Genomic DNA, 26,952 nt, shown 5'->3' on the forward strand with positions numbered 1-26,952 from the left:
GGACTGCACTCCATAAAAAGAGTCTTAGGGCAGCCAAACAGACTACCAGCTTGGATATGTGATGTATTTGTATGATATATTTTTGTGTTTATCACATATATATTTGTATATATGTGACAAAATGTGCTTGTGTCACTAAAGAGGTTCTGCAAGGAGCAAAGATTTAAATAAAAAAAAATAAAGGAAAATAAAAAAAAATAAGCCAAATTATTAACTATGTACCCACTGAAATGTACATTTCCACGTGATTTCAGTTGGCATGTCAAATTCTATTTTAGAATAGAATTTCTAATTCTATTCTATTCTATTCTATTCTATTCTATTCTATTCTATTCTATTCTATTCTATTCTATTCTATTCTATTCTATTCTATTCTATTCCATTCCATTCCATTCCATTCCATTCCATTCCATTCCATTCCATTCCATTCCATTCCATTCCATTCCATTCCATTCCATTCCATCCTCTCCTCTCCTCTCCTCTCCTCTCCTCTCCTCTCCTCTCCTCTCCTCTCCTCTCCTCTCCTCTCCTCTCCTCTCCTCTCCTCTCCTCTCCTCTCCTCTCCTCTCCTCTCCTCTCCTCTCCTCTCCTCTCCTCTCCTCTCCTCTCCTCTCCTCTCCTCTCCTCTCCTCTCCTCTCCTCTCCTCTCCTCTCCTCTCCTCTCCTCTCCTCTCCTCTCCTCTCCTCTCCTCTCCTCTCCTCTCCTCTCCTCTCCTCTCCTCTCCTCTCCTCTCCTCTCCTCTCCTCTCCTCTCCTCTCCTCTCCTCTCCTCTCCTCTCCTGCTCTAGAGCAGAGCAGGTTGTGCTTTGGAAATGGAGCTTTTGGAGGTACAGATTTGACCTGACATACCCTTTGACTGCTCTGCAGTGTGACTGAAATGCAGGGAAATATTCAGATTTATGTTATTCATGTGTATATGTAAATGAAAGAATATTTGCCCATGGTAAATTTGAATATGAAAGGGTTATGAAAGTCCATAGTTAGTTGTAACTTCAATGGATGTGCTAGTAAAGGGAGAATTTTTTAAACTGGTGTATCATGGCCTTTTCAGCATTGCTTTTAGAGGAAAGATTTCATTTGGCATGCCAAACTTTCAGGATGTTTAGCACTGCTTAGCACACACACAAAAATAAATTCATAAGTACCAAAATAGCTAACCAAGCTTCCTTTAGTGCTAACAATTGTGTTTTAATTTGATAATGCATTTTTTCTAACAATTCAGCTGATATGTTTCATAGAATTTGTATCAAAAGGTCATTTGAAAAGTTGCATTTGAAACAAATGAATTGAGGGTTCAAAATCAAGTACACTTGAGTAATAAAGTTGCCATTTGGAACATCTTGTTCACTTTTGCAGTAGATCTTGTTCTTTGTTTAGTGAGCCTTTTATTTCTCCAGCTATTCCTAAAGACCATTGTATCAAAAATAATAGCTTTGTTCACTAAATTATAAATTATTTGAAGCAATAACTATCAAATTGCTACTGGGAGAAGTTCCATGGCGGGTCTTTGAGGCATCACCAGGATGCTGTTAATAGCAATTGAGCTTGTTGGTGCAATTTTGTTCCCGTTTCAACCATAATCTTCTCCTTAGGTTTGTATTACATCTGTGTTAAACCTGCATCTTCCAGGAGACTTCAATTCATGTGCATTTTTTTTTTTTTTAATGATTATTTGTTTTATTTCCCAGGTGCTTTCTCCCAGTGAGTGACGGTGAGAATGAATGGACACATATCAAACACCCCTCCTGGTGGATATGGAAGTTACTTCCCTCAAATGAAGTAAGGTTATGCCTTTGACTTGCCCTCTATGGACAGAATAGTGTTTCATTCCTTTAGGCTTTCATTTCAGATACAGCTATAATTAGCAGGTCCCACTGGAATTAGGGAAAGGCATTTTCTGTAGAAGAGTGAGGGGTTTGTAAACTGTGGGACAGATATCACCTGACTGATTTTCGTGCTAGTGTAAGGGAAAACCGTGGTGCTGCAGGGACTCATCTGAAACAGGAAAATAAATTCCTGCAGCAATAACATCCATATTCTGTTACCCAGAGAGGTCTCTGTGTGCCTGAGATGTTTAAGGTTAGTGAATGCTTTTCTGTGCATGAGAGATGAGGCTGCCTCTCCCATCTGTGAGAACTGGCTGTTTCCCAGCCAGCAGAACTGAGCAGCTGCTACCTGGAGGTGTTACCTTGCCCGAGACAAGAGGATGATCCCTGTATCGGGAGCATGACACCAGACTCACAACGCTAATGAGAATTTACCCATCTGATGCCAAGGAACACGTATTCCTGCATGGAGCAGGGTATCTCTGGTGCCTTTTGCTTCTCACTGTTGTCCCTTTAAGGTGAACTCGTATTTCACTCACTCTTGAGACACTGCCTTTTCATTTATGTAAGAGAAGGACAGTCATTTTAAGTTTTCATTAAAAGCAGTTAAAAACAGTCAATACTGGTGTACACAGGGAAAGAAAACCCAAATCCCACCCAATTCTTTGGCATAGTCATTATTATAGTTATTATTATCATTATTATAATAATGCAGTGAAGTTTGTTATTTGAGTTAAGGTGGTATTTATTTGTATACCACACCCCAGTTATGCATGGTGCTGTATTAATGCAACAAAAGAGAGCTCAGAAAGGCCTAGAACCCAAGTGAAACAATCCCCCTCATATTTATGGCCTGGAACCAATATCCAGTATCATTCCCTGTGTTACTAATGCTGTAGCTATGTGTAGTCCTATGTAAAGGGGAGGGGATTTTTTCAGTGCCTGCCAACTATAGAAAATAATCAGAAATATTTTCTTCCAGTGGTTATGGCTCCCCAACGTTTGCTCAGGCAGAGAGGGAGCAGAATTCAAGAACAAGTGCAAAAGCTCTCTATGGTAAGGTGGCAAAAACTCTCCAAACTTCTGTGCTAAATTACTGTTTAAGTAATGACTGTGATGATGTCGTGGTGGAAATATTTTGCACATATTAATCTGAGAGTGTATGTACATACACATGGGTGTGCCTGTCGACTAATCTAAAAAACAAAGTGGTTTCCTTCCTAGTAAAGCTAACTAGAAAATGCTCACTTTACTGAGCAGAGTGCTCCCAGCTGCTCATTTTTCAGGCAGCAATGTATAAAGCATTCATCACAAAATTCAGAGTGATCCTATAGCTAAGGTATGCACCAGGGAGAAGGCAGTCAAGGGTTTAGCTGTGCTGTGGGTTTTATTTCTCTCTGCCTCCCCAACCTCACCCCCTGCTAGCAGAAAAGTCACTTACAGCGTTCTTTTTCTTTGACACAAGGATTGAATGGAAATTAGAGTTGGTGAGAGATTTGGAGTCCTCCTCGGCGCGCTGTTTTCAGCAGGCTCTGCGACTGCCAGATGAGATGTTGCAAATGCCTGAACGTTGCTGCACTCACCAACTACAAATGCTGGTGTTTGTCTTGGCTGTACACACTACACACTGCAGCCTCGTGCCAAATCTCTGTGCGGGAGAAATCTAGTCATGCTGCTTGCCAGCCAAATTGCACCATGTTCAGGTCACCCTCCTCCAGTGTGAATGCATCCCACTGATAGCTGCGCTGGTAATGGAAATAGAAGCAGCAGTGAGGCTGGGAGAAGTTCTGCTCTGTAAATCTGTGCCTGTTGCTAAATGTTCTTTTGAAAGCTGCTGAGACTGGAGGGCCAAGGCTTCCCTCGAGAGCCTGGCGCTGTGCTGGACTCCTCAGACACCAGGCAGCTCTCCCCTCTGTGCATCTCTGTGCCACTCTTGTGCAGCTCAACCAGCTGGAAAGCTCCAAGAGCAGTGGCTGGTCACTGCCACATCCCAAGCAGTAATCTTTTATCCCTCCAGGTTTGGGTGGAGTGGTGGCTGGGAGTGAGCTCAGAGGTTTGGGGAGTGATGCTTTAGAATCTTAGGATCATTTTAGGTTGCAAAAGACCTTATAGATTGAGTCCAACTGTTAACCCAGTGCAGCCAAGCCCACCACTGAACCACGTCCCTAAATCCCTCACAAACATCTTCTGAACACCTCCAGGGATCGTGACCCAACCATTTCCCTGTGCTTGACAGCCCTTTTGGTGAAAACATTCTTCCTGATATTCAACCTAAACATTGTCCTGCATGTGAATCATCCTAAATTCAAATTTACTTTGTTTTAGTGCTATGCTATGTAAGACAGGGACTGAAACTGAAGAAAATTCTGAGCTGATCACTTTAAAGAGAGATTTCTGCATCCTGTATGGGTTCACTCAACAAATTGATTGCAGAAAAAAATCTGAGCTGATCATTTTAAAGAGTGATTTCTGTGTCCTGAATGGGTTTACTCAATAAACTGATTGCAAGTGCTGACAGAAATAGTAGGTGGCAACAAAAACAAGCAAGAGACACTGCAAAAAAACCTCTAAGCAGATTATTTCTTTATGAGATGCTATGAGAGTGTTGTGATTCCTTTTCCATTTTATGTCATCATCGTAATTTTTCAGGAGTACATGGTTTGAGCAGTGTGGCAGTATCGGTGTCTTAACTACGTCCATTAATCTTCGTGGACTTTTAAAATATCTCTCTGAGCTTTTTTCATATCAAACGTGATGGGATGGTCATGTGTCAGGAGAAGATGGTGACAAATGAGTGAATTTGATGTATATAATGGCATTTCTTTAACTTCCAAAGTACTTAACTGAGTTCAGGTACTACTTGAAAATGCTTGCCATGAAACTGCTGCGAGGTGGCTCCTGTAAAATTGAATTTTCAAATTTTACATCAAATTATTGTCCTTGGTTCCCTTCTGTTGCTAGTGGATGCATCACAAAACTGGAGTTGCAGTTGCCAGGAGCTGGATGGAAAAGCAGGATCGGTTATTTTGGAACTCCAGGTGGATATGTGCTGGTACAGCTTTTAGAGTGGAGTTTGCACATTTTACTACTTGTGCTGTTTTATACACATACAGAACTGGGCTGTTGCTATCACCACATACATGAGCTGGAGAGAACAAGTAAAACACTTAAAATCTTCCTCAGATTCAAGGCAATTTTTCTAATTTTTAGCAGCAAAGTTACTATTCTGCTGCATCCCATGTGACTTTTCTTCCTTGTGATGTTAAATTTTCTATGCACACTCACCCCAGTGGGGTGGAAAGCAGCTGAGTGATATTGGAATTGTTCAAGTGTGTTGAAAATGCTTATTACAAACTATTTTATTTTTAATTAATAACTACATTATTTTATTTGAGACTCAGAAGACTGAAACCCTATAAAGCAGGGGGAAGCTGTCTTAGCTTTCTTTTTATATTTTGTTGTGCGCATATATTTTAAATGTCTGTATATTATTTAGTTCAATACAGAAAACTCATGTATTTAATAGATTCACTTATACTGGGGGAAAAAAAAAAAGTAATTTTGCTGTAAAAGTAAAACACACTGTGTTTTTTTTGTTTTACTAAATGTGATGTCAGTAGCAGACTTTGCCCGTGAAAATATTCCTTTTCTTGGAAAACTTGAGAGTCAATTGGATTAAGCCACATATTCCTGAGTGTTAACAAGTGAAAATGGTACCTGGGTTCCTAAGTGACCACCTGATCTTGAACTCAATTTCTTCCAAGCACTGTAAAGACTCAAATTGTCATTATTATTACTATTATTATTATCACCATTAGTATTTTGTATCATCATGTTATGATTATGATTTTATTATTTTATCCTCGTAACAACAATAATAATAACTTATTATTGCTTGTTATACGTGTTCATGTTTATGTATATACACTGGCATGTTTATGTCTTAGATCCCATTGCTGAGGTGATTCATGATTATTCAGCCCTTCAGTCATCAGACAGAAGGGTTGGCCACAGCTCCGTGGGAAAGGAGGCAGGAATATTATTGGTGTTACCAAGACAGAAAAAACCAGAAAACCAGACTGGAGCCACCACTATATTTAATGTGCTCTGCAATAGCGAAAACTTCCTTGCAATTGCCTTTCTTTCCTGCATGAAATAGGGCGAATCCCTTTCATAAATGATGATAAAAATCAAATCATCTCTTTGTTTTCACTCATTTCCTTCCTGAAATGAGTTGGTTTCTACTTGCATGACAAATCTCTCTCTGAGCTGGGAGGGGAGGTGCTCTCTGCACATTTTTATGGGGTTTATTTCATCATTGGCTTCTTGACCTTTGCATCTGAGAGTGGTTTTGGCTCCTGCTGCCATCTGTTGTTCTAGCATTGGCTCCTCCATCTGTCTTGAGCAGTTCTTGAGCCTTTGGGAGACCAGGAGCAGTCCTGGGGCTGTGCCTGGAGCAGCCTCATTCCTCAGGAATAATGAGCCAGGAGCTCACTCCAAACTGCCAGGTTATTGTACAGCACAGAACTGAAGGATGTTGCTAAAATTATCTTCACACACTGGTCAGAAAAGCCCGAGTGTGTCGTGCTCTGAGTTTGTTCTTGTGGCTGGGAGCTGGAAGTGAAATTGCCTGTGCGTGTTTGCATTGCTCACATGGCTCATCCAGAGCAGGAGCTCTGGAACAAACTCAGGGGAAGCTCCAGCAGCTCTCAGGCAGGGAAACGATCCCCTGGAAGAAGCCGAACGTGCCCGGAGTGTTTTGATTCTCAAATTAATTTGACAGTTGGCTTCTAAACAACACACTTCCTCTGGCAGCTAGCTCCACACACCAGCACAGAGAAGCTTCTGGCATAAATCCCTGAAAGGGATAGCGTTTGCTCCCCTGAAAAGGAAATTTGTTTTGAACTCCAGTTGTCACCTCTGTTCCCGGATGTTTAGGTCACGTCTCCTGCACTTTGCTCCACCTCAAGCTGATTTTTTTCCAGCTGCGCTACAATTTATTCTGAAAGGGGATCAGCAATCAGTCCAATGCTGATAAATGGTAGTAAATTAAGTATTGGGCTTTTCTGCTTGGTGATGGGAGGAAATATTTGATGCTGTCACTCCAAGATTCTTAGGACAGATTTTGGGGGAGACTCTCCACCCATGTCCTTGTGGATTGCCATCAAATTTCCGAGCAATCTCCAGTCCCATTTATCTGTGTCATGTGCTGCCTGCTGGAGCTCTTGACTTGGCTGAGGATCTTTGTTAAGAAGCTGCTTTTTGTTTTCTGCTGTTTTGGATGCTTTCAGAATTGAAAATAAAATCAGCAGCTTTCAACATCTGTTTGAAAACAGAAACCTGGTCTGTTCCCGATGGTTGCTGAACTCAGTAAATTCACAAAACGTGAATTGCAGTAGTGCCTGTCCACATCAGCCATCAGGAAGAGTATTAGTTTGTGTGGAGCACTGTTCCTGTTCCTCTGGAAGTTTCAGTAGCTCGTAGATCTTACATTCAGAACCTGCATGCTGTGCTGCTTTTCACTTTATTGCCTTGTGTTGTGAGAAATTTTATTTTATTAAAGTTCTTTTGGGTTGCTTTTGCTATAGATTTTGGTTAAGAATTTAACTTAAGTGTCTTTTGCCATGATCCTATATTTTATTTTATTTTATTTTATTTTATTTTATTTTATTTTATTTTATTTTATTTTATTTTATTTTAAGTATATTTTTATTTTTATTTTATATTCTATATTTTATATTTATTTTATATTCCATATTTATTTTATATGTTATATTTTATATGTTATATTTTATGTTATATGTTATATTTAATATTTAATATTTAATATTTTATATTTTATATTTTTTAGTTTATTTTTATTTTAATTTTATATTTTATATTTATTTTATATTTTGTATTTTATTTTATTTTATTTTATTTTATTTTACCAGAGGAAAAATCTTTATATAAATGGTGTGCATCATATCAGCAGGGTTTGAGTTAACCTGTTATTAAGACTGCACTGTAAGTGGTGGATGTAAGAGCTGCAATGAGTAGATTATATAGGAAAAAAAACTCAATAATTTTGATTGTTTTGTTCATCTTTTGACAGTTTTGTGCATCGTGTCTGGAAGTCTCTTGTAGTATCTCACTTGAGCTTCAATAGCCTCTTCATGCATGAAGGGACCTGTGAGAGGCTGAGATTGATTGGGAGGATTAGGAGAGTGAAACAGATCATACAAAACATTATTTTGTTTTCAGTGTCAGGAGTTGACCCCTGAGGACATCCCCATTTGCTTGCTCATTCCCCCTGTCTCCTCTCTGCAGCAGAATAGAGGGGACAATTGGAACAGAAAAAACCAAAAACCTGATGGAGCAACATAAAGATGGCTTAATAGATGAAGGAAAGAACAGGGAGGAAAGAAGCACAAAAAACCACGAAGGGATTGACTCAGAACCTTCCACAAGCAGAGCAATGCCCGGACTACTCTGTCCAGAGGAGTTTTTGGAAAGACTTTGTGCCAGTTTTATTGCTGAGCAAGGATATTAAACAGTGTGGAATATCCTTTGTGTCAGCTGTCCCAGCCGTGCCCCCTCTCAGCCCCCTGGGCACCCCCAGCCCACTGGGGAGCAGAATAAGAAACAGAGAAGACTTTGACACCATTCAGCAACAGTTAAAAATCCCAGTGTTATCAGATCCAAAAATCTCTCCATCCTTGCCAGGCCCACTACATTCAGCACATCAGCAAATCCTCTTGGTCAGTTTAAATAGCAGAGCATGTATTTCTTGCATTTGAACTTTGTGTGATAAGTAAAGGCATGTTTTCAGGTTTCTGTAAAAGCAGCAAGATTAATATTTACAGGTATTAATCTGTCACTTAGATGTATGAGAGGGTTGAGAGATGGAAGCTGCATTTCCAGAAGGTTGGCAATGGGCAGCTCTGCAGGAAAATTTTGCTACAGATGAAAAAACCTGTGAGAGTCGTGTGCTGAGGTCTGTGTGACTTGGAAATGGAAAGCCAGGAGTGCTGCAGGAAGGAGCAGCAATCCCTGTGACATCTGGACAGAGGAGGACAGGGAACAGGTTGGCAGGATTTTATCAGTTTTTGTCTAGAAGCTCGGGGCAGTGGAGCACTTCAGCAGGAGGGGATGCAGAAGGGTTTGTGTCCTTTCTGAGGGCAAGGTGAGGACTTTTAGAGGGCTGCAGGTGGGGTCTGGGACAGGAGCCAAGCACTAGGAGAAAGCTGAGCTTCAAGTTTCGTTTTGAGGTACTGGCAAAAACCATGGTATGTGGCATACATTCTAGCTACCAGGCTTTTTATTTTCTTTCCTTTTAATCTTTTTTCCTCTTTGTGTTATGTTCATATTGTCATGGGGGGACTATTCTACCTTCAGTGTGATTTATGCCAGGCAGGCAAGAAAATCATGTCTCAGGGAGCTGTGAGGGAAAGGACACCCAGTTATGAACCACTGGATTTCAAAAGGTTTAAAAAACAAAGGCTGAAGACAGACCTTTCCACAATGGAAGAATTTAGCCTGATGCCAGGATTCATACTAGAAGATGTATTTTGAAGGGTGAATAATTTCAGGGTGCAGCTGCAGTATGAACCTTCAGATCCTCTATAGCAGTGCTTGAGTCTCAGCTGAAATGTTCTGTTCTACTCTAAATGATAACTTGGGTCTCCAGCAGGTTCTAATTCTCATTCTACCTTCCTTCAAGGAATAAATTTGTAAATATGAACTGCTCTCAGTGTGGACTCTCTGTTGTTGTGTCCATACTTTTTGTTTTTTAACATGAACACACGCTGTCTTTTGTTAAATGTAAATGTTATTAAAGTTCTTGTAAATTACAACATGATAGCAACAAGAACTTTATTTCAATTTACATTTAATCTCACATGACAGTGTGTGGTGAACCCTTTTCCATCCTGTCTGGCTGGGAGTGTTGTGCTGCTCTGTGGAAGAGGATTTGTTCATCTGTGTTGCAAATGGTTTTGAAATTCCTGCCTTAACACAGGAGAAAACTTTTGTGAAGCAGAATGAGGAGCCTCCTGCAAAATTTACTCTCTGCTCTTTAACTCCTTTGGAGCCCCTACATCTGCCAGACTTCCTTTGTTTATTTATTTTTTATTGATTATTTTTATTGGTTATTTTTACTGTTTGCAGGATTTATAAATTTTACAGTGGATGTAAGTTTCCCTAAGCTTGTTTAATTCAATACCATAAAACTTACATTTTTGTTCACCTGAAAGAAAATAACACTCAAAATGGAGTATTTGGTGCATTGTTAATTGAAACAAGTAATTTTTTTTGTTTTTGTTTTATTTAAAGCATATATTCTTTCTTACTGAACAGTATTTAAGTATCATTTACAGTCCACAGCAGAAGCCTGCTAACTGATCCCCTTAGAGATGTAAATAATTCTATGGGATTAAACTAGATACTTCTTTTTAATCGCCTTGTTTTATCAGGAACAGATGGACTTTACTTCTTCAGATCATCATCCAAACAAAAAAAGAAAGGTAGCAAGTCAGACAGGACTGCTTTACTGACTGTGTTGCTGGGGTGTGCATGTGTGTGTGTTGTGGTTACAATCAACTGAAAAAATAATTTCAGTAACGTGCTGCAAAAGCAGAAATAGTACATAAAGATGGAATAATCAAGGTAGATCCTCTACCCTGGGATATCAGAATAATGCAGGATGAAAGTAAGATATCTGTTTTGAAATATTCACACACCTGGCTAAAAATTCTGATGATTTGTGATATTCATGAATTTTTCTGTTTGCTTTGCATGCTTCTCTTGCTGAAGCAGAGTGAGCAGCTGCTCTTCAGGATTAGGATGGTTCTGCTGCCTGGGTGGCATTTGTCACTGTGGGAGGGGGGCTTCGAGCCAGTGCTGCATTTCAGAAACTTGGGGGGTTTTTTTGAAAAAATCCCTGAGAAGGGGAGGGAGGGATAACGGTGTGTTTATAAAATGTGACAAATGCTTCCACAAGCAACATCTGAAAATGAGAGCGCTGCTGTCATTGCACCTGGAATTCCTGTGTGAAGGAACCCTGGTCACAGAAGAGACCTTTGTAGGGGGGCTTTCATGGACTCCTCACTGCACATCTCTCTTTGTCACAGATCATATGTTTCATAGCATTTAGAATTTTTTTTTTATTTTGCAAAAAGTAACTTGACCTCCGTGTCAACAAAATTACTTTTATTTTACTTGCAACTACTCCAAGTGTGATGAAATTGATGTATTTCATATGTACGTTTTGTATTTTCATCATATGAAAAAATAATCAAACCGCCTAGTATACTTGAAGATCAGAAAGTGAGATTTTTAATGAATTACAGAAAAAAAAAAATTACCTACCTGAAGAGTTTCCTTAGACCTCTCTTGGCCATGTTACTGACTTCTTCACAACCAAGCTCCTGGTGCTCCAGATCAGGTGCTTAAGTCGTTGCAGTGAAAAATCCCCCAAACTTCCAAACCTTGCATTCCATTTTTTTTCCACTAGAGCTGAAATGTGTTCTTCAGTATTCATCTAAATTCACATTTTGTGGTGTGGGTGTGTGTTGTGTCTTCATCTTGCTTTTCCCCTTCCTTCCTTCCTCTCCTGGTTTAACATTAATCTGTTGTACTCAGTAAAAGGCACATACTGTTTCTGGTTTTGCAGCGTTGTGTTTTGTTGCCTGAAAAATATTCCTGTTTAGAGATATTTTGGTGTGTGTATGTATATTTCCATGCTTATTTCTACATTAGCAATTCAGTGAATTGAATACTTTATGAAGAAATAAAGGATGAGTCAGTTCTTTTTTTTTTCCTTTGTGCCTTTGTCGTCTTGGAGATTGAACATGAGAATTGTTTGTATGTATCAGAAAATACTTTTGCTTTCAAGGATGCTCGTACAGATACGGTGAGCCCAGTGCTAGTTATCACACTGCTGCTACAGTGCAAGCCAAAGATTTTAATAATCAGCCTTCCCAAGGCAGCGTTTGCAGTCAGAGCACTGCTCCCCTCTGCAGTCTGACCCACTGGATGAGATAAATGGCTTTTGTGGGCACCCACCAGCTCTCTGCTAACTCTGCTGACGTAAAAATGGTCCTTGTGCTGGACTGTGTGGGGGTGGAGGTATTTTCTGCTGAAATAGAGAAATTAACCACAGCTTATCTCCTCTTCTCATGTATACAACTTGTCCGGAGTGTCTCCGAGAAACAGTCAAGACACCAGGATAAAGCATTGAATGAATAATTATTCTTTCTTTTCCTCCCGTCTCCAGAACAAAGAAAGAATTATGCACGAGACAGTGTCAGCAGCATATCTGAAACATCACAGTACCATGTAGAGGTGAGATGAGAGTGATGCATCAATTACAGCTCTCAGTTACTTGTGCTTATTTTTGCCTACGTGTTTTTTTTAGGATATGTAAGCTTGAAGGCACATGCGTCTTCCAAAATATCCTCCCAGCCTGGGGTCACTTCAGAACAGATTACACTGAAATGTCTCAGATTCTATATCTTTGTCATAATGAGCTGAAATGTGGCTGCAGAAGGATGTAAGAGGAGTTGTGTGTGGTTTGGCAAACAGACAGGGCTTCTCAGCAGGGCATGGATTCAACATCTTGTGCTGCCCTGTCTCCAAACCTGGCTCCTTGCAAAGCTGAGGCAGAGCTGAACGACGCTGTGCTGCTGGCAAGGCACACTGGGTGATATTTAAAACTAATACTTTGATCAGATCTAATCAGCAGAGGTATTAGAATATTCATAAAGCTCTGAGCATTAACCCCTCAAAGCCCCAGTGAGTGGAACACGTGGTGGTTAAATACATTCTGCCTGCACAGACTTTTCCCCAGTGTGAAGAGCAGAGTGTGGGACTTGCTGTCTTAAGCTGCTCTCATATTTAAAATATTCAGCAGGGTAAGCCTGAGTGCCTGTACGTAGCCTATAAAGCACTTTTGAGTGCAGTACCTCCTTTTGCAGCCTAATTTTGGCTCAAACTTTCTCCTGGTGCCATCAGACTGCTGTCATGGGTTAAACCAAGTCTTGCGAACACCACAGATTCTCAGCTCCTTTTTGCTGGGTTTTAAATCACCTGTGAGTTGTGAGATCATATCCAGAAGACTCCTAATTTCAAGTGCGTGGGTCCTATGATCAGCTTGCAAATGGATGCATGTGTTGGTTGTAATTGCCTGTCGATTTTTGTGTGGTTTCTCCATAATGTTTTTGGTCCTGTACTGGCATAACAATTAGTTCTTGCATTTGGAATCTAAGCATTCCTGGGTAAGCAGCCAGTACAGAGTTTGTTTCACTTTACTTCTTTTAAATACTTTGATTATATGCAGCTTACACCTGGTTTCTTCTCTGTAATTACCGTGTGCTGTGATCCTTTAACAGAAGAAAACATAGTTAATTCTTTTTTATTTCATTTGCTTTTTAAAGTTATTTAGAAGACTGATATGCAGGCATTGAATGAGTGTCACCAGATCTTCAATTAGAAAGTGAAGGTGCATTTATACCGGAACAAAATGAAATATTTTTGTGGGTTTTCTTGCACAGTTGGCATGCTGAAGGAGAAATTGCCACAGCCATAATGACAGGGAAGCTGGCTGAGGTGATGTTTGTGAGGTACTATTGAGTTTCCAGGCCATTAACTGGATCTGGAGAATATTCCAAGTTGATGGTGAGCAAAAGTAGTTACTGTTTTCTACTGTGCAGCACGTAGAAGTGACCAGCCCATCCATAAGGTATCCCAGTCAGATGCAAGCCCATCCTGGTTGCCACCAGCAGGCTACTGGCAGCTCTGGAAGAGATGAGGACACTCCAGGTCAGGGTGGTGATGGAGCTACATTGGCAGGGAGCTTCTGGAAGGCTTCTGCTGGCACCTCCTGATTTCAGCTTGCCAAGAGAGAGCGACAGGCTTTCACTCCTCAAGAAAGCTAATTAAACCTCATGTTGTAATTCTAGCTTTGATACCTGGAGGATGTCAGAATGTGCCTTCAAGTCTAACAGCTTTCAGTAGTGAGGAAATGACAGTGGGTGTCAAAAAGCCACTACAAAAATAAGTTGACTTAAAATGACATTGTGGACTAAGCAGCCTCCCTCGTGTCTTAGAGGTGGGCTCTGTCATATACACAGGCACTTTTACTCATGAATAATTTGCATTGTTGCTTCCTGGCAATTTAAATACTGACACTCCTGAACAAAAGGGAAAATTGTAATCATAAGTTCTTTTAAATGTACATCTTACTCACCAGCACCTGACCACCTTTGTTCTGGACCGGAAAGAGGCAATGATTACAGTGGATGATGGAATAAGGAAGCTGAAATTGTTGGATGCCAAAGGCAAAGTGTGGACTCAAGACATGATTCTTCAAGTGGATGACAAAGCTGTCAGCTTGGTGGACTTGGAATCAAAGGTAGGGTCTGTGAGTGACAGGCTCATTTTCAGAGAGAGAGAAAAAGGGAGTGAGCAGAAAAGCGATCTCTGTGAGACTGAGGATTTTAATTAGCTTATTATCACTTTCCCTTTTTAGCTCATGCAGTTTTTCTGAGATCAGGACACTGTATAGTAAGGTGGTGTTTCGTGTTTTCTTCTTTTTTTTCCTCCTCTTCTGACAGAATGAACTGGAGAATTTTCCTCTAAGCACAATTCAGCATTGCCAAGCTGTGATGAATGCATGCAACTACAATTCAATTCTTGCATTAATATGTAAAGAACCGACCCAAAACAAGCCTGATTTGCATCTTTTCCAGTGTGATGAAATTAAGGTAAGATAGTAGTGGAGATCTGCTATGACTTATTTCAGTAGGGGAGATGGTGTCAAATGACCAGTACAGTAGATAAAGACAAATGAGCTAATTCATAGAAAATAATTCTGTCCTTTTATTCTTATAAATATGCTATACATTTAACACACTTATGATATCAGAACTATTTATAGCATATTAGTAAATGGATTGCAAAGGAGTAATCTAACATTTAAGCCGAATCCTTAGTGCATGTTCAAATATGTCCATACTGTAAATATTGGTTCTTAGACTCTATAGCTGTTAATTTAGATTTGCAAATGTATAAAGCTCTGGAAAATGTCTATGGCTTGCCTTCATGCTTCTGAAAAAAAAACTGGTGTAAAATAGTTTGAGTTATCTCAAATTTATTTTATAATCTGCAAAGAGCTCATCAGAGCCCTGAGTCTTACCTACTCTTTCTGCTCATTTTGTCACTGAACAATTAAATATTCTCTACATTCTCACCTCTGCATTTCTGCTCTGCTGGAGAGAAAGGGAAATTATTCCTTGCAGGAGGGGCAAAACAAGGAAAGAGATGGCTTGTCTCTGATGAAAATATTACCTTCAAGTGTAAATAATTTTAAATGTATTCTGCAGTACTTCTTTATTTCTGAAGTTGTAAATTTTAATTCTGTTAGTTATTCTCTGTAATTCCAGTTGATAATTCCATGGGGATTTCTTAATTCCTTTGTAGCAGTTTGTATTATTTTCTTGAAACAACAGGTTGTTCATCGCACTGTGCAACAGTTTTGGAATGTGGTGAGAGGGGTGTGAGGATGATTAGTTACTGTGTGATTTGTTGCACAGATTTTACTTTTTCAAAGGAAAGTGGGATCCTGCCAGAAGTTCAGGGGGTTTTGTGATAAAGAATGGAGGGATCCCTTTTGAGCTGTGTTTGGACCCAGCTTCTCAAGGTGTACACTTGGTCTCTTTTCATTTTTGAAGTTGTTCCTCTGCGTCCATATAAAAATGTAGAGTCCATGAGCATGACTTGAAAGTCCATTACCTCCCTTTTTTTAAAGTATTGTTTGTTTCTGTGGCCATACATTGGGTCTTTTTTCTTATCCATGAAACTTCTCTGGTTTTGAAAATTTAGGTCTTTCTCTGTTGGCTTTTCCCTGCTTTTGTTAGAAGTTATAAGCAACTCCAGGAGCCTCTGCAACAAAAAAAAATTGTTAAACTCAACATTATTTGGGGCATTTTAACAGTCTATAAACATGAAAAAATTAAACAGTAAATACCAAGAGTACTGGATTAATGGAATTCTTCTGGGTTTAAGTTCCTTTGGTCCCCTAAAATTTTTTTCTATTAATCTGTAAATGTAAAGTATCACAACTATTCTGTAGTGCAATCCATTATAGCCTGAAAAGTCCCATAATCCCCCTGAATCCTAAATTCAACAATGTCTTCTGGTCCTAGCAGAAGTTACATATTCCTCCCAAAAAGGTAAAAACTTCTGCATTATGAGGGTGCAGGGAAAGCCATGGTCCTTGCAGAGTGAGGCAGACACTGACAGATCTGGACTTTGACAACCTGTGTAGGAAATTAATTTGTCAGCTGAAGATACATAACAGCATTCTAAATCCTGTGAGGAGCTGTGACCTATTTAATGCAAGGTCTATTAAAATAATGCTTTAGACATGCATCAAAATTTCACTTGTGGGGCCACTGGTGGAGGCACACTGCAGTGGTGGAATGGAAGGAGTGTACAGATAAGGGAATCTTCTGAAAAATTCATCTTCTGTTACAAAGAGAAATTGGAGGCTGTCATTATTTCTGAAAGGAAATTGTATCATTATCATCTGTGAGTTAGTTCCTTAATGCTTAGGCTGCTGCCATCTATAGTAGTTTTGGTGCTTCTATATTTAGTAGATTTTCTTTTTATAGTCTGAGACAAACAAAATATTTGAGACAACCGAAAATTATGTATGCAGAGGGAAAAAGTAGCTTATGCAATAGTGGCTGACTTGGGATAATTACAGTTGTTCAGACAAATTTCGTGTCTAGATTACTTGCATGATGATGATGCTTGAGCCTGGAGTAGTGACAAAAATACCAACTCCCAGACTTTGTTATGTTGTTTTTGTTTGTTTGTTTTGGTTTTGGTTTTGTTTTTTGTTTGTTTATTTATTTTTTGGGGTTTTTTGGGTTTTTTTTGTTTATGTGTAAAATAATTTGTCCCAGTGCTTTTGAATAAATGGGACTTGATAATGTATTCTCTATTTAAAGGTGAGATATTTATTTCAAAGATCTAGATGCAGTAGCTGACTCTTGATGTTTTCTGCTTCTGTCTCCTTAGGCTACTCTTATTCATGAAGACATTGAAAGTGCAATCAGTGACAGTAAAAGTGGGAAACAAAAGAAGAGGCTTGAAACACTGAGGTAAAAATCCAAAAAAACTTCTTGGCATCAAACAGTGTGACAGCATTCAGAAGCTCTCCAGGTTGTCCTGCTGTCTTTTGGTGTTTTTTGGGGGACTTGAGCTTTTTTTCTTCTAGCTAATAATATACTGCCGAAGTCATGTATATTAAAGCCATATCTTGCTTTAATAATTGTTTCATGGTCTGTCAGTTTATAATGGCAGTCTTACCTTTTTCCAATTCTACCTTTGTGATGGGAACAACTGAGATCAATTCCACTTGCTAGAGAATGGCATTGCATGTCTCAGTACGGCATATGGGTCAAGTAATTCAGAACTTAAATTAGAAAAAACTCAAATTCCCCATAACTCCAAGTAAATAAGATTATGTTAAAAGGTTTTGGGATTTGAAGATGTTAAATAAAACAGCAACTGAAGATTTAATAATCTTCCTGCCCGCCTGTTTAACAATGCTGAAGACTTCTTGTTTCTCTGGTAGCAAAATCTTCTCTTCCAGTTCAAAAAAGTGGGGGAAAGAATCTATTGGGTTCAAAGAAGATAAATACAGAAATGACATGTAGCAAACAGAGGCATAAAAGCAAGGGCACAAATGCATAAGATACTGGATGGTGATGGTAGTAGCTTGTAAGAAATTCAGTGTGAAGCTGCATACTGAGAGTATCTCTCAGTAACAAATGTGCTCAGCTAGAGAAGTCTCTGCTGGACAAATGTTAGAATGAATGTATAATAGTTCTGGATGCCTGTTCAATTCTGATCTGTAACTTAGAAAGATTTCCTAGACCAAGGGGCACTCCTAGAAAAACAGAAGAGAACCTGAGCTGTGTCTAACTCTATTTGCAGGTTTAAAATTAAATAAATAGACTTTACCATTTGTGGGACTGCTGCAAGCCAGGTATAAGCACTAAGAGGCAATCCAGAGGGACTCAAACACCTTGGAGGTGCTGGGAAACGAATGAGATTTAATTGGGAAAAGAATGTAGGTCAATACATCTGTTGGGACAGATAATCTGAGATATCAGTCTCCAAGGGCTGTGATGCCCAGGGGGTCAAATGTGGGCGGCAGCTGAGTCCTGGTTCCTCCCCATTGGCTCCTGTTCCTGCTGGCCCTGGGTCACAGGGAGGGACCCTCCTGCCTCTCTCAGGGTCTGAGGCATTGTTTAAGTGCTGCAAAGTTGTTGACCAGTAAAAAGGGACTGGAGAAAAGAAAGGCAAAGGAAATTTGTTGTTGCTGCTGTTATACGCTGTTCAAAGACCAAACAACATTTGATGTTTTGTGGTCTTGCTGTTGAGTGTTGTGAATGAAATGGGTTTATAAAAGATAAATTCAAGGCGAAGATGTAGTTTTTAAACAGTGTTCTGGGTCAGGAATGGGGGATATGTATTACAGGAGCTAGTGTGATTTTTTTTTTTTTTTTACTGTTGGTATCAAGCTGCAAAGTGGTTTCAAAGACCTCTTTCCTTACAGAACTGGAAAGTAGCAGGTGGGAACATCAATGTTTGTATCAAGACAGGATGAAAAGGCCCCTGTTACAAAACAAATCAGCCAGTGAACTTGGGTTTTGGTAAGGTTTTAAGCAAAATGTAGTTGACAACTAGCCAGACTTAGGGGACTAGATACTTGATTTGTGATTGCTGAAAGGTAGGTTCAAATCTTCTACTTTTCTCTCATACAAAAGAAAAGTCCCACCCTTACCAAGTGCATGTGGTGGTAAAAATGCCCAATAAACCAAATAAATAAATAAAATAAAACCTAATAAACCCAAGCCACTGGATTTATCTGTGTAAGCTGGCAGGTTTGTTCATATTCTTGGGGATTTCCCAGTTGACAAAGATTTGCTGACTCCCTTGTGGAATGGGTTTCCTGCTGTGTTCAACATAATTTATTCACACATCATGGTCTTGAGTGCTGCTTACATAGCATGCTCTGCAGTCCAGGAGCTCCTTGTGAAGCCTCCTGGTTTCATCTGATCAAGCACTAGAGAACAGAACCTTTGTTCCTTCCAGTGTCACTTGTTGACAGGATTGTTATGGGTTTGGGTCTTCAAAGAGCAGAGCAATTGTTGGTTGCTGTAAAGTTGTTTATTGAAAAGGCACATCAGTCTCAAAAGTTTTTGGCATAGAGTCCCTGGCCTTTCTTCAGTTCTTTTCTTCTTGCTCTTCCTCCTCTTCTTCTTTCACCTGGTAGTAGTGGTGATGATGGTGGTGGAGGAAGAGATAATGAGAGAGCTCTCACTCCAATACACGGATTTGTATTTACAAATTACCCATTGAGTTAAACCACAAATCTGAAGCATATCTTCTAAATCTATTAGAATTCTAGCTTATGATACGAAAGTTTATGCATAACTTGTGATTATAGCCTATCTGCTCTATCTGAAGAATGTAAGAAATAGTCTTACTATATTTTTTATTATGTCTAGAACTATGTTTTTGAGCTCTCACTGCAGCTTGTTTTTGAAACTTGTTTTCTACACTAGATTCTAAGGCTTTTTGCTCCTTAAAGCACTTAAAACATATTCTTACCTACTTAAAACTGAGATTTATGCTTCTACTTCACATCTATGCAACTTAATAGCATTTCTACTAAAGCTTACACCTCTGTTTCATGTCCGTGCGGCTTAACATATTTTAATTCCTCTAAAGGTTTTTTAATTCAAACCCTGCGTTTCGAGGCGTCTATTTTCACACCCCAGCAACTCGTGGGCTCTCCCCTCTCCCCCTAGGATGATATCCAAAGCTGACAGTGCCATCCCTCCACCCCCACGGGCTCCTGCCCCCGTGCCCCCAGGGACGGTCACCCAGGTGGACGTGCGGAGCCGCGTGGCAGCGTGGTCGGCGTGGGCCTCGGAGCAGGGGGAATGTGAGTATTCCCGGGTGCCAAGGAGTGGGCTTTGGGGCTTTTTGTGGTGCTTGGCAGCACAAAAGTGATTTGGAAAGAGCACTCTCTCCGTGGCAGAAGTTGGATGTAGAAGGGGATGGACAAGGTCAGCCCTGCCCTGGCTGGGAGCGGATTTCCCCAGTTCGGAACACCCCAAGCCACGGCTGCAGAAAGAGTCTGTGACAATCTCACTTGTCATTTAACCATTTCCTGGATTCCTGTTCACAGCTGCTTTTACTCGTGCTTAGCTGGTGTGGGTTCCAGGTTTTGAGTTGTGTTTTCTGTTTTTTTTTTTTTTTTTTTTTTTTTTTTTGTGAAGGCGGTAACAGCAGCACAATAATCTAATGATGGTCTCCTCAATAGGAGGGCCAGATATTTTGGACAACTAAAAAGTATATAAAATAGTGTAGTACATTATACTATAGGATATATATATATATATATATATATTTTATATTTATATATATATATATATATATATATATATATAACATAATATTATATTCTATTAATACTATATGTTATATATAGTATATACATACTATAGTATAGTATAATTTATATAGTAGAGTATATTTTATATAGTATATATAAAAAGTATAACCATGGATTATAAGGTGCCTTGAGATCAACTTTATTTATTTATATTTACCTTTATAATGGCTGCTCTGGCTAATTAGTTTAAAGCGTTTTTTGTTTTTCTTTTTTAAGAGTTTACTAGGAAATGCTGTCATTTTAACTTTCCTGATGGGTTGGGATTTTTCTGTTTGATGGTTGTTAGTGGGTTTTTTACATCCCTAAGGGATATAAAAACATTTTGATCAAATTTCTTTAAAAATAAAAGTTCTTTAGCAAGAATAAAGTTCTTTCTATAAAACAGACTAGAAAGATTAAGATGAAGCCTCTTTTAGTTTGTTTGCTTGGGTTCTTTTAATAGTAGATGTTAAGACTGAACCGTTAAAAGACCTTTGATTCCTTATAATTATTTTTTTTTTAATTAAAGTATAGCTATATCACTTAACAAAGTACACAGCTGTGCAAAGAAAACAACTGCAAGTATTCAGGGAAATCTGAAATGCTAAGAATTATTTAATCTATGTACCTACAGTATTACACCTGGTTTGAGTAAAAGCTTTCTTGTTCTTCTGTTTGAGTTCTCATATCAGAAAAGTTTGATCAGTTTAGTGTCTTGTCAGACCAGCTGTGGGTCTGAGTTCCTGCAGTTCCTTTTATTCCATTCAGGGGGATCTTTTCTAAAATGTGTTCACTGAAATCCCGCCTAAGTGCAGTACTTTGTGTGGGTTAAAAATGCAAAACTTCTAACTCCTCAAAAAAAATCACCCCTTGTTATTTTCAGAATATTTTCAGAATGCCCACTGACTCTGGGCATTGTTATTTGGAAATATCAGTTCTATCACATCATCCTCTCTTTTTTCTGTGTTTCCAGACTTGGAATCCTTTTTTGCTAATAACTTTTTACGTAAGAATTGTCTCTAAAGCCACTGCACTCTTTCTTGCTTGCTTCTACTGGACTAGCTTTCAGCATATTTTGCAAAATGGGATGATTCCTAATTGCCTTGTATTTATAATCTGCCACTTTGTGTTGAAAATTTTTTTTAAAATTTTATTTAAAGCCTGGTACCATACTTCTGCAGTTAACTTCATTTATGCAGTTAAACAGTCTGAAAGCATGTACAGAAGATCTTTTTGTGAACCCTGACAGGATCAGGCATTAAGGTACAAGATTTTCAGCTTCTGTGGAGTCCTTGCAAAGGGAATGGTAGAGTTTTGTCCATCTTTTTCTTACAGTAATCTACTTTGAAGCATGAACTGTATAGAAATTGTTATATACTAATATACTAATCCCAAAGATATGCATGTTTTATTCTCTTCTTCCCTCTTTGCAGATGAAAAGCAGAGACAATACCACGAGCAGGAAGAGACAGCAGAGATGATAGCAGCCAGGATTGACAGAGACGTTGTAAGTGAGAAGCTACAAATAATTCTGCTTCATGTCTGTGAAATTTTGCTACTCTCCTTTCTGGGAAGACTTTTCTCCACATGGGAAATTGAGTTGTGGAGAAAATCTTTCCAAGCAGCCTCTGTTGGTTGTGGTAGAGCTAAAATGAACAGGTGGCAGTTTCTTTTCTTAATTTTCTTTTTTAAAAAGAAAGAAAAATGCACTGAATGTTGCTGACAAGTTTTCTGCTGTGAAGAGCTGGAAATATAAGTTGTAATTTTTTTAAGTAGACAGATTTCAGCAAACCATGTAAGGAAAAAAAAAAATTCCATCAATTTAGCAGGACTTGGAGATGTGCAATACCTGGAAAATAAACATGATCATTTCTGAAGACTGGTGGGCCATGTTCATTTGTAACTTAAAACATTGCTGCAAATAAGCAACAATATTGGGTGTGTTCTATGGAATATGAAAGATCAAAAATTGCCCCAGGTGTCATTTGTAACTCTCCACTTCTCCACTCTGCTGTTACCCTCAACATCAGAGGGTTTTCTGAGAAAATCATGTTGGGACTGCTGCATTGGCATCTTTGTGTTTTCCCCCAGGGTCCTTACGTTCTTCTCCAGTTACTCTTTGACATCAATTCTTCAAAGATTCTTCTTTGTGGAGAAGAAGAATTGATCAAATTGATTCAAAGAGCTTTCATTTCTAGAGAGCTTCACCAAATATCTCAATACTTAGTACTAAAGGAGATTATGAAGTTATACTCTTTACGAAAATGCTGTCCATTCAAATAATTGAATTTTTTGTGTGTGTGCTCTCAGCAAAAATGTAATGTGGAAGTAAATTTTGTAATTGCAATCTGAGCTTAACTATTGTGTTACACATATTTTGAGAACTTCCAGCGGGCCCACGTTAAAAAAAAAAAAAAATTAAAATATTTTACAGGTATGTAAATGTAAAACTGCATGTAATCAAAATATGGAATGTTTAATTCCCTCATGGAATTTGTTCCAAGGAAGCTATTGGTGACTGAGGGTCTGGACATTTCATTTTCTGGAGTATTTCTGCTCTAGATTCTGTAGAGAAAGAGTTACTTTTCTTTTCTCCTTTAGCAAATTCTGAACCATATTTTGGATGACATAGAGTATTTTGTTACCAAACTTCAAAAAGCTGCTGAAGCATTTGCTGAACTTTCAAAGAGGAAGAAAAGTAAAAAAAGCAAAAAGAAAGGACCTGGAGGTAAGAGTTCACAGTGCACACAATTCTCAGGATCACTGAAGGAGCGAGGAAATGTTTTTTTGTGTGGTTTTTCTTAATCAGTGTAGTAATTTTCTCTCAGTTTGAGCACAAAGGTTCCCACACTGTATATGCTTAGAGGGAAACCTCTGAAAATCATTTGCTTGAAGTCAGTGGGAAATGACTAATTATGCTCCTGCCTTGGTTCTATATTTACAAAATCCTGTCAGATTTATTGTGTATTTTGTTGTTTGCTCTATCTGGTATATTTATGGGATCTATGCAGATATAAATGGGTGCATAAAAATCTCATTTTGTTCACCAGAGGGTGTTCTCACTCTCCGTGCAAAGCCACCACCTCCAGATGAATTTGTTGACTGCTTCCAAAAATTCAAGCATGGCTTCAATCTTCTGGTAAGTGACAGTAGTTAGTGGGATTGAGATGTGAGGCCAGACCAGGGCTGGCCACCTCTGGGCTACCTTGGCCTCTGAGTTTTGGGATTCTGCTGCTCAGGTTCTCTGCACAGCAGCAAGATGAGCATATTTGGTGTTCAGCACCATTGTGTTTCTTCCTTTCCCGGTTCTTTAAAGCCTTTTCCTTGGGAAATTTGCTTTTTGAATCATAAGAGAATTTCTAGGAAGGTCTGTGGGGCTCACAGCTCTGCTGTGTGTTTGCCAGCATCACCAGCTGTGGCCTTAATTTGATTTTATTCAGCCATGCCCATCAGACTCCCTGTGCTTGTTGCCATCATTACCCAGGACCTTCTGGCCTCAGAATGTTCCGCCCAACAAATTGCTGTCCCTTTATAGGTTCTCAATAAACCGAGATGATAATTCAAGAGCCTTCTGCTGGCATCTCCTCTTCTGCAAGGGGGAGTCTCCTGTTGGAGGGGGGCAGCACGTGGGACACCTCCAAAGCATTTGCTGTCAGACACAGACTGTCCCTTCCAATTGCTGGGGAGGCTGTGCCAGTGGGGAAAACTGCTCTTGAATTCACTGAGTCAAATCAGCTTCTTTCTTCCTCCTGGGAAATGAATTCTGATTGCAGGAAGTATTTAGACATATTAAAAATATCTTAAAAGGAAAAAAAAAAAAGTTGAGCCAAGTGTTATAGTTCTGACCTTAAGGGATGGCTGTTTTGAGGGAGGATGAATATCTTGGAATGTGCTTATCTTTCTCAGTAAAAGATGGAATGTTCATGTTTTTTTTCCACTCTTTTCACTACATTCTGCATTTAAATTAGTTTGTTACCCAAGAACAATCTGTGCATCTTTGAGTCCTACTCTTCTGTGCAGGAGAAGTCACAGCTCTTGTTTTTGATGCTCAGCAGCATCTGAGACCTGGTTCTAGTGTTCCTTTTGAGGAGCTGTGCTGTGACAATGCTTTAGCAATGCTTTGCTTCAGCATCTTTGCAGGAACAACAAAAGCCTGAAATTTGTGCTTTGTGTCTGGCAAGGAGAACTGTATAGAATGAAGAATCTGGTTTAAAAAAGAAGCAGAGTAGCTAGAACAATAAAATCTTTAAGTGGAATGGAAATAGCTTTAAAACCTCATGCTGGAAGCTTCTAGAAATGCTGGCTATCTGTCAAAAAAGCTCTAGGTAGGCTGGGACTGGGTTGTTATGTAGAGGAAGTTATTAGAAGCAAAAACACATCCTCATCCTCCTTTCTTCATCTGGAGGGACAGTTGGATGTAAAAGCAGAAGAAGGGTAGGCAAAAGCAGTTTGAGGAACAGATGGGAAGATGCAATAGAAACTACTCTAACTCTTTAAAGCACATTTGGGCTTCTTATTTCTGGAGCCCACAAAGCCAATGGGTGATCAGTAGATAAAAGAAATTCTCCAAGGAGCTCTATCAGTGAATTTTTATGGTTTGGATTTGATGATCTCAGAGGTTTACTGTATATATCCTATTATAACAGATAAAGTGATAGATGAAATTCACTATTAATAGATGTGATAGTCATGGACTGGTGAGGAAAATTCACATATATAGAACAAAACAAAACAAAATGTTGATGCAATAGAGATTCCTGGGAGAAAGACATCTGTGTTTAGTGTGATCAACCAAGCAAATGGTAAAAACCATCGGGGGGGGGGGAAAGACAAGAGAATGTTAACAAAAAGCATAAATTTGTCATTATGTTACCTGGACTGATTTTTTTTGCCAGTGTAGCCAAACTGATAAAAGTCCAGAGTGGTCAAGAATGCTTGAAGGAATTACTTCAGCTTGGAAAAAAACCAGATCCAGGAATAACATAATAAGTCTGTAAGTGGTTGTGAGCATTGCTAGAAAAAGTGAGTTGAGAAGGACAATTTCGTTTTATTCAGAGAGTTTGCAGAATACTTATGAAAGTAAGAGGTGTCTGATTTCCAGTGGAGATGCTTCTTCACAAATCATGTAATTTGGCTGTGGAACTTCTTGTTTTGCACAAGAGGTGCTAAAATGGAGCCAGGAGCAATGGGATGGATGAGCACTTGCTCTTAGTGGGTGTTGCAGGCCAAGCGCTGGGCTTAGCTGGACCTGAGCAGGGATGGCCATTCTTATGTGAAGTATTTATTGTCTCCATAGTTAAATGTTTCTTAAAATGTGCCCTTTGTTCTTTTCCTTCAGGCCAAGTTGAAGTTCCATATCCAAAATCCTAGTGCAGCTGATCTTGTTCATTTTCTCTTTACCCCACTACATATGGTAAGGTTTGACAGCTTTCTAAGTGTTTCCCTCCAGAACTCTTGTATTTATATGTTCTGTAACCTTTTCAGTTATTACAACTTTGAAATGTTGTGTCCCTGGACAATAGGTAAGGAGAAATATTTGTATCTCAGGATGAGGTTTTCTTTGGAAAATAATTTATATCCTTTTCTAAGTAATTTCCCTTCCATTAAGTGTTTGAATAATCTTCATCCTTGTGTTGCACTTTGTCATTATAATTTGTAACTAGCAATAAAAAATTGAGGTTCTCTACATAATGCAGGAGGAGAGTTGAAAGCATATTTAATGGAAGTATGTGAGTCTTTGATCAGTAAAGCATAAACAACATCACCCAGAGTGGTCTAAATAAAAAAATGCTTGGTGACCAGAACAACCATTCTCCAGCAATAAATAGTTTAGTAAATTTGTAGGACATCAAGACACACTGTCAGATTCTCAGAGGGGTTTTTACCTCTGGGAGGTGTTTTTATGAGCAATGACTGTTTCCTAGCAGCACTGTAGATAACAGAAATTCACAGTCACTTCCTTACTGACAACCTGTGTGTTCTTGGCATTATTTTCATCCTTGGATTTAGGTGGTACAGACAACAGGAGGTCCAGAGCTTGCTAGCACAGTGCTCAGCCCTCTCCTGACAAAAGACACCATAGACTTCCTGAGATACACCATCACCAGCGAGGAGGGACAGCTCTGGATGTCCCTGGGTGATTCATGGACCAAAGCCAGGTGAGAAAAACCTTCAGATTTTAGAGAACGTTCTCTAAAATCAAGTTTATTGACATGGTCTTAACCAGGTTATCCAGTCCCCAGTAAATTCAATATTATTTTGTTAGGATTTGTTGAGAACAGTTCTTTGAAGGTTTTGGAAAGGAACTCTTTAGCTTCGCTGGGATTTGAGATCTCAAGGAGAGACAAAATGCAGAGAGAATTTTTTCCATTTTTTTTTTTTTTGTCAGTGATATCTAGAACCTCTTGACATAATCTTCTGGTGTATTTCTTTTCTGAACTCTCCTTTGCATTTTTCCAGTTGTTTTTCACCATTATTTTTCCAGCTCATCTATCTGGACATCATTAGACAATTTGAAGATAAAATAGTGACAAAATATTAAATAATAGCTACAAACGTCTGTTTTCAATTTCCAATAATTATCAAAATTTAAAATTTGGGTTAGTGTGAAATTAGGTGAATTGAACATGA

The 26,952-nt window shown here is 39.0% G+C and overlaps 1 protein-coding gene across 3 annotated transcripts in view; it reads left to right on the forward strand.

Moving 5' to 3' along the window:
• The first annotated feature begins 2,815 nt into the window (after window positions 1-2,815).
• The window catches only part of EPS8 (EGFR pathway substrate 8, signaling adaptor), a 52,128-nt gene continuing 27,991 nt past the window's right edge, over window positions 2,816-26,952 (forward strand). For 2 of the 3 annotated variants that reach the window (XM_062492609.1, XM_062492610.1), the window contains exons 1-11: window positions 2,816-2,882; window positions 12,082-12,149; window positions 14,056-14,217; window positions 14,420-14,569; window positions 16,890-16,972; window positions 19,694-19,830; window positions 21,756-21,829; window positions 22,924-23,050; window positions 23,373-23,461; window positions 25,661-25,735; window positions 26,332-26,480. In XM_062492609.1, the coding sequence (XP_062348593.1) occupies window positions 14,092-14,217; window positions 14,420-14,569; window positions 16,890-16,972; window positions 19,694-19,830; window positions 21,756-21,829; window positions 22,924-23,050; window positions 23,373-23,461; window positions 25,661-25,735; window positions 26,332-26,480 (1,010 nt within the window). In that variant the 5' untranslated portion in view covers window positions 2,816-2,882; window positions 12,082-12,149; window positions 14,056-14,091. Of the gene's footprint in view, window positions 2,883-12,081; window positions 12,150-14,055; window positions 14,218-14,419; window positions 14,570-16,889; window positions 16,973-19,693; window positions 19,831-21,755; window positions 21,830-22,923; window positions 23,051-23,372; window positions 23,462-25,660; window positions 25,736-26,331; window positions 26,481-26,952 lie in introns of those variants that run through there. The other variant, XM_062492608.1, reaches the window with a different exon arrangement.

The sequence above is a fragment of the Cinclus cinclus genome, chromosome 4 (assembly GCF_963662255.1).
Source record: "Cinclus cinclus chromosome 4, bCinCin1.1, whole genome shotgun sequence".
NCBI classification, from domain to species: domain Eukaryota; kingdom Metazoa; phylum Chordata; class Aves; order Passeriformes; family Cinclidae; genus Cinclus; species Cinclus cinclus.